The sequence below is a fragment of the Delphinus delphis genome, chromosome 8, assembly GCF_949987515.2.
Source record: "Delphinus delphis chromosome 8, mDelDel1.2, whole genome shotgun sequence".
NCBI lineage: Eukaryota > Metazoa > Chordata > Mammalia > Artiodactyla > Delphinidae > Delphinus > Delphinus delphis.
This window is the reverse complement of record NC_082690.1, coordinates 20,665,899-20,680,062: the sequence shown is the minus strand read 5'-3', so window position 1 is coordinate 20,680,062 and position 14,164 is coordinate 20,665,899. Positions and strand designations below refer to the sequence as shown.

The following is a 14,164-nucleotide window of genomic DNA, read 5'->3' as shown; positions in this document are numbered from 1 at the left end:
GCCTCAGGGCTCAGGCTGGCTTTCCCCGCCCTCGCAGGGCTGAACCAGTTCCTCCCCGCTGGCAACCCCACCCTCCTGGAACCTGTCTCGCAGGAAGCGGAGGGTGCAGCCCGGCCGGCCGGGAGCGCGCGGGGCTTGGAGGGCCCGGGCCGTGCCGACCCCATGGCCGCGGGCGTGGAGCAGCGGCTGGGCGGCCTCCCCGTCTTCACCCGCGACGACTTCGAGGGCACCTGGCGCCCAGTGGCGAGCGGCGGCTTCAGCCAGGTGTTCCAGGCGCGGCACAAGCGCTGGCGGACCGAGTACGCCATCAAGTGCTCCCGCTGCCTCCAGCCTGACACCATCAGGTACCCGCCTGCCTACCCCCTCCTTTTGCGGAGGAAAACCCGAGGCCCGGGGAGCTCCCGAGGGAGGGGCGGCCGGGTTGAGGCTGAGGACTGTTCTCTCCACTTTTCTAAACTCTGTCCTGTGGCCTGAGCTCCCCAGGCACAGCCCTGTCTGTTTCTGGCTCTGAAATAAACTTGGCTCTGTTTGTGGAATCAAACCTATGTGTGAAATCCACAGAGGTCAGAGGTGAGCAGGAACTACCCTCCAAATACGCCTTCGTTCCATTCAACCTCCCAAACTGGTCCCGCCTGCTTCTTTCCAGCCTCACCTTCCTTCCAGGTGTCGGCTTGGTGATGACTGCTCTGGATGACCCTCTGCCACCCTCCTACCCACCCCCTAACTCGCAGCGCAGGCAGGGCCGGGCTTGCTCAGAGCCTGTGGCACTCGGCTCAGTGATGCTCAGTGACCCGGGGGGAATCACAGGTTCCACACCAGGGGCAACTCTTGTCTGGTGTGGTCCCAGCCCAGCCCGTGCAGGCTGATGGGGGCTTGCAGGGGGTGGTGGTGTAGGCTGCCCAGCCTGCTGGCCTGAGAGCCTGTCCAGCCCTCACACCGGCACTGCCAGCAGGTCAATCCTGGAATGCTGCTGTCTCCGTCCTTGTTTTTGTCTCTGGCTTCTCCCAGGTCCCATTATACGTACTATGACCACTCCCTGGCAGGCCTCCTTTTCCCTCTTACTACCTCTTTCCCATTGCTTCCACCCATCTCTGCCTTCCCATTGCTTCAACCCATCTTTGCTGGTACTGGCTGTGCCCTCGCCCCTCGTGCAGCCATGGAGACTCTGGGATGTGAAGTGTGAGATGATAACCATGTCCTCCTCCCAAGCCTCCTGGGACATCACCTAGAGCGCCTTGGGGGTGCAGGGAGCAACTCCTATTGGCATCTTTCCTGGTCATTCTCTGTGGTCACTAGGCAAGCTCCCAAGACACAGCCTCCGGTCCCCCACACCCAAGTCCCTTCTCTCACTCCCAGACGCCCACCTGCTTAATGAATAAGGGCAAAGTGAGATAGCCCCAGACTCACCCACCTTCCTCCCTCAACATCCTGGTTTGGGAGTAGAGTCAGGTTATTCTAGGATCTATTCAAATCATTTACAGCCTTTGAAGCATTGACAAGACTACTCATGAGACATTGACAGTAACTCCCATCTCAATTCCCTTCCCAATTCCAGGAATCCTTGGGTGGAAAGGGCTAAGGGATTTACGGTAATCAATGCCTGCCACGTGTGGAGTGCTATACGAGGAGTTTCATGAGTATGACTTCACTGAATCCTCCTTCCATCATCTCATTCATTTGTCCTCCTGATGAATGTTTGTTGCTCACCTACTATGTGCCAGGCTCTGTGCTGGACCCTGAGATATAATGATGAATGTCACAGATATAACCCTCTAAATATTCTCCTGGAGCTTGCAGATAGGGGAGAAGAGACATTAATCAGATAACCCCACGTGCAAATGTAAGCGTGCTGCTGTGAGAGGTGTAAGAAAGGAGAGAGTTGTGGTTCCATGAAGGCTTATTGTTGGAGTTTGAGATCAGAAAAGGCTTCTCTGAGGAAGATACACTTGAGCTGAAATATGAAAGATGAGTCTGAGTTAAGTGGGTGAAGAGAGGAAAGCTTTCCATGTTGAGTTTAAGGTGCCTTTAAACAACCAAGAAGAACTGTCAGGTAGACTCCAGAGTAAAGCTGTGAGCTAACAGTATTAAAATTTGTGAATCATTTGTTATAGGTGTATTTGAAGCTAGGACGTAGATGACATTCACTCATTCTAAGCACTAAGTGAACAAAACAAAGTCTCTGCCCTGGTGGAGTTTATAATCTAATGAAGGAAGACAGAAAACTAACAAACAAACAAATATTTTTATCTATATCCCTTACAAACCACCTGACATTTTCTTTGATTAAAATACCTAAGGAGAGTTGAGTAGTCTGATCTTCCAAAAAAAAATTTTGATCTTCCAATAAATAGTAATTTGTGGGCTTTTTTGCCCAAAATGTTAAGATTTTATTTACCAAGCTTCTTTGTTGTACAGAAAGGAAAAATGCTGTTACAATCTCAGTGTAAGTGGTAGCCACACATGGCTGACTTACCAATCGCAGCTCTCCACCCTACGACAAGGGTCTTACACGAAACTCTGACAATGCTTATAATTTTGTCGTCACCTATAAATTTGTTATAATGCTTGGTGGTAGATTTCCGAGAGGGACTAAATGGGTGAAGGCAGAATGTCACAGGAACTCTTCTTTGGTTCTTTGCGTGGGTGGGTGTCCTAGGGTTTGTATCACAGCTACCTTAAAAGAAAAGCTACCAACTCCATTTGAGCAGTCCAGCCAATACGGAACTCAAGAACAGATAAAGCAAGGTAGGGTTTTTGTGCAGGTTGTTTGGAGTCTTTCCTTCAGCTTTCCTAGTTTCTTCCTCCCCTTCATCCTCCTCATTTTCTTCATTTATCACCTTCTCCGTCACATCCAGATTCTCCCCTCCCTTCACTTCATCCCCTTCCCCTTCTGCATCTTCCTGTTCACCATCAGACTCTGCCTTCTCACTGTTTTTCTCCTCTTCCTGTGGGCATCTTCTCCTCCTTCATTCTCTTCTGGGGGGATAAGGATTGATGGAGCAGGGTTGCTATTTTCTATAGGCTTGAAATCCTTCCTAATTAAGTACTGTTTGAGAATAGAGATTTGAAGCAAAGAAAGAGCAAACCATGTGGCTCTCTCAGGCTCTCTTAGTGTTCTAGGCAGAGGGACGAGCAAATGCAAAAGGTCCTGAGGAGGGAACAAGCTTGACATGGTGGGGCAGGTCATAGAGGGCTTTGTAAGCCATTGTAAGAACTTTAACTTTTATTCTGCATGAGAAGAGAGCCACTGGACAGTCCTGAGCAGAGCAGTGACATGCTCTGACTGACATTTTAAAAGTACCACTCTGGCTGCTGGTGGAGGGGAAGAGAGAGAAGCAAAGGCACCAGTTAGGAGGCTTGGGCCAAGATGCCAATGGATAGAGGTGGTCACCAGTGGTCAGATTCTTGCTATATTTTGAAGGTAGAGCTGACGGAATGTGCTGAGGGGCAGCTTGTGGGAAGGAGAGGAAGAGAGGAGTCCAGGATAAGCAAGATCTTTGAGGGCTAGAGGGATGGAGGCCCCGTTCACTGAGATGGAGAAGGCTGAGGGAGGAGCGGGTTTGAGGGGAGAATCAAGAGTTCAGCTTTAGACACGTAAAGTGTCGAATACCCAGTTGGAGATGCTGAGATTGCCTAGAGACAGAGTACGGAATAAGAAGAGGAAAGAAGAGGGCCTGGGACTGGGCCTAATGATCAGGTCACACAATAGGAGCCCGCAAAGTAGGCACTGACCCTACACTGAGAACGAGAAAATTGCTTGTAGGCTCCAGCAACATGGGGGTCATCGGTGACTAGCAACAGCCTGTCAGTGAGGTATTAAGACCAGAAACCAGATGAAAGGGGATGGGGGGAGATGAAGAAAAGAGAAAGACAACAGGTGTAGCAAACACTTTCAAGAAGTCGGGGTGTCCAGGGGAGTTGTGCAAGTTACTGTTGTTCCCATTTTACAGTTAAGAAACTGAGGCCCAGAGAGTTTGCTTGTTCAAGTTCATACAGAGAATAAGGTGAAATTGGGATTCGAAAGCAGGGCAACGCGATCCCAGATCCCTTGCTTTTTCCACTTCATGACAGGTGTCTTCTCAGTTCTTGTGACTTCAAAAGTACAAGAGGAGACAGATAAAAGAAAAAATATTGCAGAGGTTTGAGGGGAGAGTCCTTGAACAGTAGAGCAGTAAAGACAAGAACGGCAGAAACCAGGACTAGCCAACCTGTCCAGATGCGAGGGAGAGCAGGTGCTTTTCCCTGGAAGAGAGGAGTCTCTGGCTGGTTTCCCAGGGAGGCCCTGTGAGCACATTTCCAGCAGCCTCTGACTGCAGTGCCAGTGCAGCTTTGCAAATACTCTGCTTTTTAAAGATGTCATTTCTCCTTAATCTTCATCCCCGCAATCCCAGAACAATTTATAACAATTTGCATATTTGCTGTTTTGTGGCACGTACAGTGAAAAGAGTGAAAAGTTTGCAAATGCTTATTTTGTAAGGCTTTCCTTTAAGTATTGACTTCTGTTCAGTTCAACAAAGATGCCTTGTGCTGTACGTGGCCATGTGCTGTGGGGAGTACCAAGATGAAAACTTATACTTCATCTCCAAAATGGAATCCCATGCAGCCATTACCGCGCTTGCTTTGAGAGAATAACGATGCAGGAAGTGCTCCGCTACACCAACAGGGAAAAGCAGATTGCAGAACAGCCCACGCTATGTGATGGCAAGAGGGAGTGGAGGAGAAAGGAGTGACAGGGAGGGAGAAAAGGAGAGACATTCCTTGAAATGTATTGTAAAAGGATACGCTAAATTATTAACAGAGGCCAACTCTAGAGGGTTGGGTTACTGATGATTTAATTATTATTACTATTTTTATTATTACTTTTTGGCTGTGGCATGAGGCTTGCAGGATCTTAGTTCCCCGACTAGGGATCGAACCCAGGCCCCACAGTGAAAGCACTGAGTCCTAACCACTGGACCGCCAGGGAATTCCCTAATTTTCTTTTCTATTCCCTAGATGTTCTACAAGGTATATATATTACTTTCACCATCAAAAAGTCAATAAATGATATATTTTTTCAATATTTTTTATTGAGATATAGTTGATGTACAATGTTGTGTTAATTTCTGCTGTACAGCAAAGTGATTCAGTTATACATATATATATACATATATATATACATTATTTTTTTAATATTCCTTTCCATTATGGTTTATCATAGGATATTGAATATAGTTCTCTGTGCTATACAGTAGGATCTTGTTGTTTATCTGTTCTCTATATAAAAGCTTACATCTGCTAAGCCCACCTCCCACTCCATCCCTCCCCCAACTCCCTGCCCCTTGGCAATCGCCAGTCTGTTCTCTGTGTCCTTGATTCTGTTTCATAGATAGGTTCATTTGTGTCATATTTTAGATTCCACATATAAATGATATCATATGGTATTTGTCTTTCTCTTTCTGACTTACTTCATTTAGTATAATAATCTCTAGTTGTATCCATGTTGCTACACATGTGGCATTATTTCATTTTTTATGGCTGAGTAGTATTCCATTGCATATATGTTCCATATCTTCTTTATCCACTCATCTGTCAATGGGCATTTAGGTTGTTTCCATGTCTTGACTATTGTGAATAGTGCTGCTATGAACATAGGGGTACATGTATCTTTTTGAGTTACAGTTTTGTCTGGATATATGCCGAGGAGTGGGATTGCTGGATCACACGGTAGCTCTATGTTTAGTTTTCTGTTTTCCATAGTGGCTGCACCAATTTACATTCCCACCAAAAGTGTAGGAGTGTTCCCTTTTTTCCACATCCTCTCCAGGATTTGTTATTTGTAGCCTTTTTAACGATGGCCATTCTGACCATTGTGAGGTGGTTCCTCAATAAATCATATTTTAAGAGAGAAGCAGGAGGCATAATTTTGGTCCTCCACAGGCTTGCGATCTCCTAGGGGAGGTAGACATATAGAAGTGGCCAGAATAAATGGCAGGCTTTTTGTGGCCACGTCTGTAGAATGGGCTGGCTCCTGCATTTGCAGACCCCTTTACTTCCTGTCTTGTTGCATCTGGGCCCTAATCTGTGCATCCACTGGGCATCATCTCGTGTCTCTCTTTCCCCCTCCATTACCTTGCAAGCTCCCAAGGCATCTCTGGGTCTGCACAGCCTGGTATCAAGTCTAGTTTGTGTGTCCTGCTAGTTGCTCTTGTAATTAAAGGGTCAGCTCCTTCCGTCTCTCGCTCCTGTCCCTCCATAGCTCTGACGTGAATTGCCTCATTGAAGAAGCAACCAAGATGGAGAAGATCAAGTTTCAGTACATCGTGTCCATCTACGGGGTATGCGAGCAGCCCCTGGGTGTTGTGATGGAGTTCATGGCCAACGGCTCCCTGGAGAAGATGCTGCCCACTCACAGCCTCTGCTGGCAGCTCAAGTTCCGCATCATCCATGAGACCGGCTTGGCCATGAACTTCCTCCACAGCATGAACCCACCACTTCTCCACCTGGACCTCAAGCCAGGCAACATCCTCCTGGACAGCCACATGCATGTCAAGGTAAGGACCCTAGTGAACCCCTCTGCCCCCTTTCACTCCAGAGCCTTCTCCAGATGAACAGGATTATTTACTGCCTGTCAAGAGTTTTTGTGGTTGTTCTTGTTGTTTTTAATATTTATTTATTTGGCTGCACCAGGTCTTCGTTGCGGCATATGGGACCTTTAGTTGCAGCATACGGGATCTTTAGTTGCGGCATGCAGGAGCTTTTTAGTTGCGGCATGCATGTGGGATCTAGTTCCCTGACCAGGGATCGAACCCAGGCTCCCCGCATTGGAAGTGTGGAGTCTTAGCCACTGGACCACCAGGGGAGTCCCCTGTCAAGAGTTTTAAGCAGCTCCCTTTATGGATAAATGCTGAAGGCAGGGATCACACCTAAAACAGATAGATGCACAATGAAATTTGGTGCATGAAACTGGGTATCAGGACGTTTGCAAAACCCCTCTTTGAATGCCAGTCTTCCATTTCTAATGTGGGTAGAATAATCTCTATCCCATTCTTTGCTTCAAGTGAGAATGTGTGTACATGAGATGTTCTTAAGAAAGGTCATGATGGCCATTTTTTCAGGTCCTAAAACACGCCCCGCTTTCATTTCTGCCCCAGGACCTTTGCACATGCTGTTTCCACTGCCAGGAGCAGTGTTCCCCCACTCCCTCTTTATCCAGTAAAGGCCTACACATCTTTCAGGTCTCAGCTTAAACAGCACCTCCTCAGGGAGGTTTTCCCTGATCCACCCCCGTGGGCCCCTGTTATATACCCTTACCGTACCTCTCTTTTTATACTGCTAACCCCAATTGTAAGTATATAGTCATTTGTGAAACTATTTCATTAGCGACTATACCCCCTATTTGAATAACCACTTAGGAGAGTAATGGGCGCGAGGCTTTCATCATTCTTATCTGCTGCCTGACCCTCAGTATCCAGCCTGGTTGGCACTCTGAATTGTCAGTTTATTGATGTATGAATGAATCAATGGATGGAAGCAACGTCAGAGATAAACATACATGGTGTCAATGCTTCAGGGCCCGTGAAAGTTGGATGAACAGAAGCTCACCGAAGACGCCACTTTATCCACAGTCCCTTGGGGTAATGGCCACACCTTCCAAGTACTTACCATGTGCCGGGCACTGTTCTAAGTGCCTTTTGTATATTTCCTTATTTAATCCTCATGATAGCACTGTGAGTTAAGTACTTATCTTGTTTCCCTTTTATAGATGAGGAAATGGAGTTTCTGAGAAAATAAGTAACTTGTTCAAGGTCACCCTGTGGTACATGGCAGTGCTGGGAGAAAGCTTATGGTCTCAGCGGCTACACTACAGTGGCAGTGAAGATAGTGGGAGGGATGAGAAACTCAGGCAGTTTTCTAGAGGCAAGACTGTATTTCCCCCCATCCCCATCCGGGCTTCCTCCCAGGTGTCAGACTTCGGCCTGTCCAAGTGGTTGGAACAGTCGGCCTGGACGCAGTACATCAAGAGGTCAGCTCTGCAGGGCACCCTCAGCTACATCCCCCCTGAGATGTTCCCGGAGAGCAACAAGGGTCCAGGTCCCAAATACGATGTGTACAGGTGAGAGGGAGGCTGGGCTCCAGGCCACATACCCAGGACGTAGCTTGTGGTCAACGCCCTGCCTGGACCCCAAGACCCAAAGGGCAGGACAAGGATGAGGCCTGGCCCCTCCCTGCCCACGTGGGAGGAGGAGGGATGCGGGGGGATTCTGGCTGGAGAGGCATTGCCTAGGTTTTTGTGGTCCATGGGGCCCCCCTGCTGGATGTCCGAGACGCCACTCAGGGGGCGCTTTCCCCCATCTGCAGCTTCGGGATTGTCATCTGGGAGATCCTCACTCAGAAGAAACCGTATTCAGGTAGCACGCGACAGGGGCACTGTCAGATGGGGTCCCGGAAGGGACTGGGAGGCTGGGGGTTCGTGGGGGCAGGGGCAGGCGGCAGGTTTTTCTTGGGGACTGTGTTGCTCTTTAAGGCTTCCCGTCCTCTCACCCTCCTTCCTTCCTCCCCCTACTTTCTAGAGCTCACATGACGGTGAAAGAAAGGGCAACCCTCAGCCCAGGCCATACTCTCTGCCTCTAGTTCCTTTGCTTCAAAGTGCTCTTTCCTGTTTCTCTCACCCCCAACCCTGCCACCCAGGTGTCCGGCAAATAGATTGTCAGGTAATTTGGATAATCCAGCAAAGTTCAAAATCAGAGCCTGTAACTAGGCCTGCTGGTCAGTCCTGCCATCTTTGGACAGCAAGAGCCCGCAGTGAGGGGCCATGGCCGGTCTCGGCCTGGGAGGGGTTGGAGCTGGACCAGAGACCCAGCTGCTCCAATCGGAGCCTCAAGTCAGCCTGCAATCTAGTTATTAACTTACTGTGCATGTATGGGGCCCCTGCTGTGTGCACCACCCTGTCAGGATCCTCAGAGCCCCCATCCCCTGCCCATCCCCTCTGGCCCTGCCTCAGTACCCGCATAGCCTGGGCCCCCTCTCACAGGCTTCAACATGATGACCATTATGGTGCGAGTGGCCGCAGGCCTGCGGCCCTCCCTGCAGCCTGTCTCTGATGAGTGGCCGGCGGAGGCCCAGCATATGGTGGACCTGATGAGGCGCTGTTGGGACCAGGACCCCAAGAAGAGGCCCTGCTTTCCAGGTTCTCATCAGCCTGATGTACACAGGGATGAGGGAGATGGGTGGGGCTGGGGGGGCCCACGGGCCAGGAGCGGTGGTTGAAGCCCCGGGCCACTCCTGAGAGCTCTGCAGGGAGGGCCCTGTGTGGCACTAGGGCAGACTCTGTACCACAGTGCGGTGTTGGCAGGGGGTGGGAGGGTGGGGGGTGTGGATGGCAGAGGGCCGGTGGCAGCTGAGGACTGCGGTCTGGTCTCTTTGGGTTAATGTGTAACCTTATGGGAGGTAGAATAGAAAACCTTCATTGCTGGAAGGCATCTGGGCCCGGCTCTGTTGCTTCTGAGGCTCCAGTTAGCCTGCGTCCTCTCAGGCTGCAGCGTCCTCATTGGTAAAATGTTCCCAGACCATGAGATCACAGGCGGGATGGGTCTTGCGGTCATCCACTCCTTTAGGAACTATGCAAACGTATGCACGTGTGTAAGCGTGAGCATCTTAGCAATGCTTTATGGAACCGGTCTGACCCTCCAAAAGGGCCAGGGACTTGCCAAACGTGGCCCCACTGAGCCAAGGCAGGACCCTAGCTTGCCGGCCTTCTGGTGCGCATGTGTGGATGCCCCTGAGCCCAGGGATGGGTTTTGGGAGGGGGGACGTGGGACATATTAGGGTATTTAAAATGGGGAAGAACTGCAGCCCAGCCTGTCACTTTCTTTTGCTTTTTTTGGAGCAGACATCACAGTGGAGACAGACACGCTGCTGTCCCTGCTCCAGAGTCCTGTGGCTGACCCAGAGAGCGAGGCCCTGGCCAGGAAGGTGTCCTGCACAGCGTGTCTGCGCCGGCCCCGGGAGGTGAGTGCGTGTGGGGCGGGCCTGGTCTCCGGCAGGCGCTGAGGATACACGCACAGGTCCCTCCTCGTGAGGCTGCCTGGCTGAGGGGCAGGTGGGGACCGGAGCCAGTGCACGCTCTGCTGGCCAAGCCGGGCAGCCACTCGGGGACACCTTTTCTTAAGTTGCTCGAAGATGCTCTAAGGGCTGGTGGTAGCCGTGGCTCAGAGCCTCTGAGAAGGACGTGCCATCCCTCACATGCGTGACATTAAACAGAGCCTGTCCTGCAGAGGGAGACCTCGGCTCTCCCAGGCTCTCACCCGCTATGGGTCAGCGTCATCCTGGCTCTGCTGTCCTTTCCCTCACCTGGGAACCAGCTGTGTGCTTCCGTGGGGCTCTAGGCTGAACCCACAGGGCCGCCCTGCCTTCCCTGTGGCCCAAGGGGAAGTCAAGGCCCTGGGCCACCTCTTCCTGGCAGGGCCGCCTCTGCTCGGGGATTTACCCTAGACACAGCTGGTGGCAGGGATGAGAGAGGAGGGGGTCTCCTAGGACAGGGTGGAATGTGAGTCCTGACAGGTGAAGGGAGGAGTGGAGGCTGGCATAGGCCAGAACTGCCCTGATCCTCTGATCCGCCCCCTGTCTTCTGGTTCTCCCTCCCCAGGTCAGTGAGGAGATCAGCCAGGAGCTAACAGACAGCGGTGAGTCCAGAGTGTGCAGCTGGAACCAGAGAACCCACAGCGGAGGAGAAAGTGGACTCAAACCATATCCTGTCCCCGCTTCCCCCCAAGGCCTGTCACAAATCAGGAGTCCGGGTTCCCTTTCCTGGCACCCGGCCCTGTGCTCCAGAAATGCACATGCCCCCGGGGGCCTGGCTCTGCTTCCCCTTCAAGTCTGTGTCCTTTTGAGGCCGGACTCCTCCCTTCCTGGCCGGGGAGGAGCACTGGTTTTCAACTCCGGTTGCATATTAGAATTATTTGGGGAATGAAAAAGTATACGATGCCTGAGCCACCCTAGAATAATTTAATCAGAATCTCTGGGGGTTTGGGCTGAGCAGTGATTTTCATTTGTTTGTTTTTTTTGTTTTGGAAATTGTTGCTTTTAATTCTAATACACCACTGGGTAGAGCAGGAGGAAGTGGGTCCTTAATGGCTCAGGAGGAGTTCAGATCTCGGAGCTCAGCTGCAAATTTATCTCCAATTTGCATTTATTTACTTTGTGCCAAGCACTGCTGGGGGAGTTCTTACCTACATGATATGATTTGTCCTCCCAGTGGTAGCATGAGGTTGGGCATTGTTCGTGTCCCCTTACGGATCAGGAGCTGGAAACTCAAAGAGGCAGAGAACACGTGATGCCAAGAGGTAGAGTCAGGATTTGCACCCCGGCCTCTTTCTGCCTCATCCTTACGGGAAGAGCTGCCAGAGTCAGTTCTCTAGGGCAGTGGAGCCTGCATAGAGATCCGGGATGCCGGGAAGACGTTGCCCTCACTCCTATGTCTTTGTTCCTGGCTGGTACTTCCAGGAGGCGGGGGGATGGCCGAGATGACCTCTGGACAGGTCAGAGGTCCTCTTCTCAATCTCACCTTCCTCCCAGCAGACTCAGGAGACTACTTGAAGCGGGTCCTGACTCTCTCAGACGGCGAGAGCCTGGTCCTGCGTGATGAGCAGCTGCGCATCCCTGAGAACAAGGTCACTGCCCTCCACTTCCTGGTGGCTCAGGGCCGCCTGGAGCGGGTGAGGCTTCTGCTGGCCCAGGAGGTTGACGTGGACTGCCAGACGGCCTGTGGCTACACTCCCCTCCTCGTCGCCACCCAGGACCAGCACCCCGACCTCTGTGCCCTGCTCCTGAAGCACGGTGCCGACGCCAACCTGGTGGACGAGGACGGCTGGGCCCCGCTGCACTTCGCAGCCCAGAATGGGGACGACCGCACTGCCCGCCTCCTCCTGGAGCACGGGGCCCGTGTGGATGCCCAGGAGCACGGGGGGTGGACCCCGCTCCACCTGGCTGTACAGAACAACTTTGAGAATGTGGCACGGCTTCTGGTCTCCCGTCAGGCTGACCCCAACCTGCAGGAGGCTGAGGGCAAGACCCCTCTCCACGTGGCCGCCTACTTTGGCCATGTCAGCCTGGTCAAGCTACTAACAGGGCAGGGGGCCAAGCTGGATGCTCGGCAGAGAAACCTGAGGACACCGCTGCACCTGGCGGTGGAGCGAGGCAAAGTGAGGGCCATCCAACACCTATTAAAGAGTGGGGCGGCCGCTGATGCCCTTGACCAGAGAGGCTACAGCCCACTGCACATCGCCACTGCCAGGGGCAAGCACCTTGTTGGCAAGATGCTGCTCAGGTACGGCGCCAGCCTCGAGCTGCCGACCCACCAGGGCTGGACGCCCCTGCATCTAGCAGCCTACAAAGGCCACCTGGAGATCATCCACCTGCTGGCTGAGAGCCACGCAGACGTGGGGGCTCCCGGAGGCATGAACTGGACCCCCCTGCACCTGGCCGCCCGTCATGGGGCAGAGGTGGTGGTGTCCGCACTGCTGCAGTGTGGGGCTGACCCCAATGCTCCCGAGCAGTCAGGCTGGACGCCCCTCCACCTGGCGGTCCAGAGGGGGGCCTTCCTGAGCGTCATCAACCTCCTGGAGCACCATGCAGACGTCCACGCCCGCAACAAGGTGGGCTGGACGCCTGCCCACCTGGCCGCCCTCAAGGGCAACATGGCCATCCTCAGGGTGCTGGTCAAGGCCGGTGCCCAGCTGGACACCCAGGACGGGGTAGGCTGCACACCCCTGCAGCTGGCCCTCTGGAGCTAAAAGCAGGGCACTGTCGCCTTCCTCGAGGGCAAGGAGCCCTCACTGGCCATTCTGGCCGGGGCTGAGCCTGGAGCCCAGACGGAAGTTTAGACCACCTGCAGTCTCCTTACCTGTAAGGAAGAGAGGTTGGTGCAAGTGACGCTGGGTTTCTGGCAGGGCCCCTTCCCTGTCCTTGCCAGCTGCCCCTTACACCTTGAGAGGAGACGGGAACCTGGTCCCCTGGGTGGTGGAGGGATGGGGAGAGGAACACTGAGGTTGTAGCTGGGGAAGGGGCCCCCGGCTCAGAGATCTCCTTTCAGCCCTTCCTCCACGTGTGTCTCTAGCCAACTCTCAGCCTCTTCCTCCTGTACCTGGACTCAAGCCCCCAAAGTGAGTTCCCTCTTTATTCCCAAGGTTCCTGCCACCTTTAACCCCTTGCCCCTGAGTCCACAGGGGCCCTTGCATCCTAGAACTCTCTCTGAAGAAGGAGGGAGGCACAGAGGAGAGGGAAGTGTTCCCTCCCAGCTCACGTCTGTGTGACTTGGCCCCTTTCTCCGGGCGCGGTCAGGACAACCAGACACCCGTGCTCTGTGCAAGGGCAGGAGCTGAAAGTTCGGAGGGATTTTCCACTTCCAGTTGAAAGCCCCAGCCAGGAGCCTGTTGCTGCACCGACCACCTTCCTGGCGGCTCTGGTCCCAGGGCCCGGGTCTGCCGTACAATCTCTTGCGGGGAAGGAAGGGTCTGCTCCAACCGCCCACGAGTGATCCTACATGGGACGCTTGGTCCCTGGTCCCCCTGCCTCACCCCTCACCCTTGGCTGTGTCCAGTTATGTGGCCGGTTTCAAATCTGACCATCATAAAGCTGTGGACCTGAGTCCCCGCCTCAGAGGTGGACTGACCCGTGGCGCAGGCCGGCTGTGGGGGCTGGTCTGGCGTGTGCGTGTGCGCGTGTGCGGTGCGGTGTGTATATGATCGTGCGTGAGTTCCCGCTGGGGAGGAGACGGGGGCAGACGTGGGGAGGGGGGCGGTGGTGATGCCACCTGGAGGGGAGGTGTCTGGGCTTGGTGTGGAGCTTGCCGGGCAGGGACTTCCTCGGCAACGGCTCAGGGACCTCTGTCCTGCCCCCATCAGCTGGCCTGGCCTGGTCTGCGAGTTGCAGGGCAGGTTGCGGCAGGCCTGGGATTGCTCAGACTAGCCTTGTGTGACCAGTCCTGGGCTCAGCGGCCAGCAGCTTCTCCCTCCTCTCTGGCTGTGCCGGGGCTGGCCCACCGTTGGGAGGGGACAGGGCGGGACTGCAGGTGGGAGCAGGGCAGGTGCCCTAGGGGTCCTCTACGTCTCCTCTCTCCCTCTTCACACTGCTGGAGCAGCCCCTCCAACTCAAGGATATTGTGTAATTGTCAGAGAAGAGGAAT

General features: G+C 53.2%; 1 protein-coding gene across 1 annotated transcript; it reads left to right on the top strand.

Moving 5' to 3' along the window:
* The first annotated feature begins 125 nt into the window (after window positions 1-125).
* Window positions 126-13,651, top strand: ANKK1 (ankyrin repeat and kinase domain containing 1). Its single transcript, XM_060017168.1, has 8 exons — window positions 126-344; window positions 6,239-6,533; window positions 7,944-8,095; window positions 8,341-8,390; window positions 9,014-9,169; window positions 9,872-9,990; window positions 10,628-10,664; window positions 11,560-13,651. Exons 1-8 carry the CDS (start codon window positions 163-165, stop codon window positions 12,771-12,773), a joined length of 2,205 nt encoding a protein of 734 aa, XP_059873151.1. The 5' UTR covers window positions 126-162; the 3' UTR covers window positions 12,774-13,651.
* The last annotated feature ends 513 nt before the right edge of the window (window positions 13,652-14,164 follow it).

Bases quoted from the DNA above. Each gene is read 5' to 3' on its own strand.
- ANKK1 (XM_060017168.1), top strand. From the start codon at position 163: ATGGCCGCGGGCGTGGAGCAGCGGCTGGGCGGCCTCCCCGTCTTCACC. The intron at 6,534-7,943 runs GTAAGGACCCTA...GCTTCCTCCCAG, and splicing joins ACAGCCACATGCATGTCAAG to GTGTCAGACTTCGGCCTGTC. The intron at 9,170-9,871 runs GTTCTCATCAGC...TTTTTGGAGCAG, and splicing joins GAAGAGGCCCTGCTTTCCAG to ACATCACAGTGGAGACAGAC.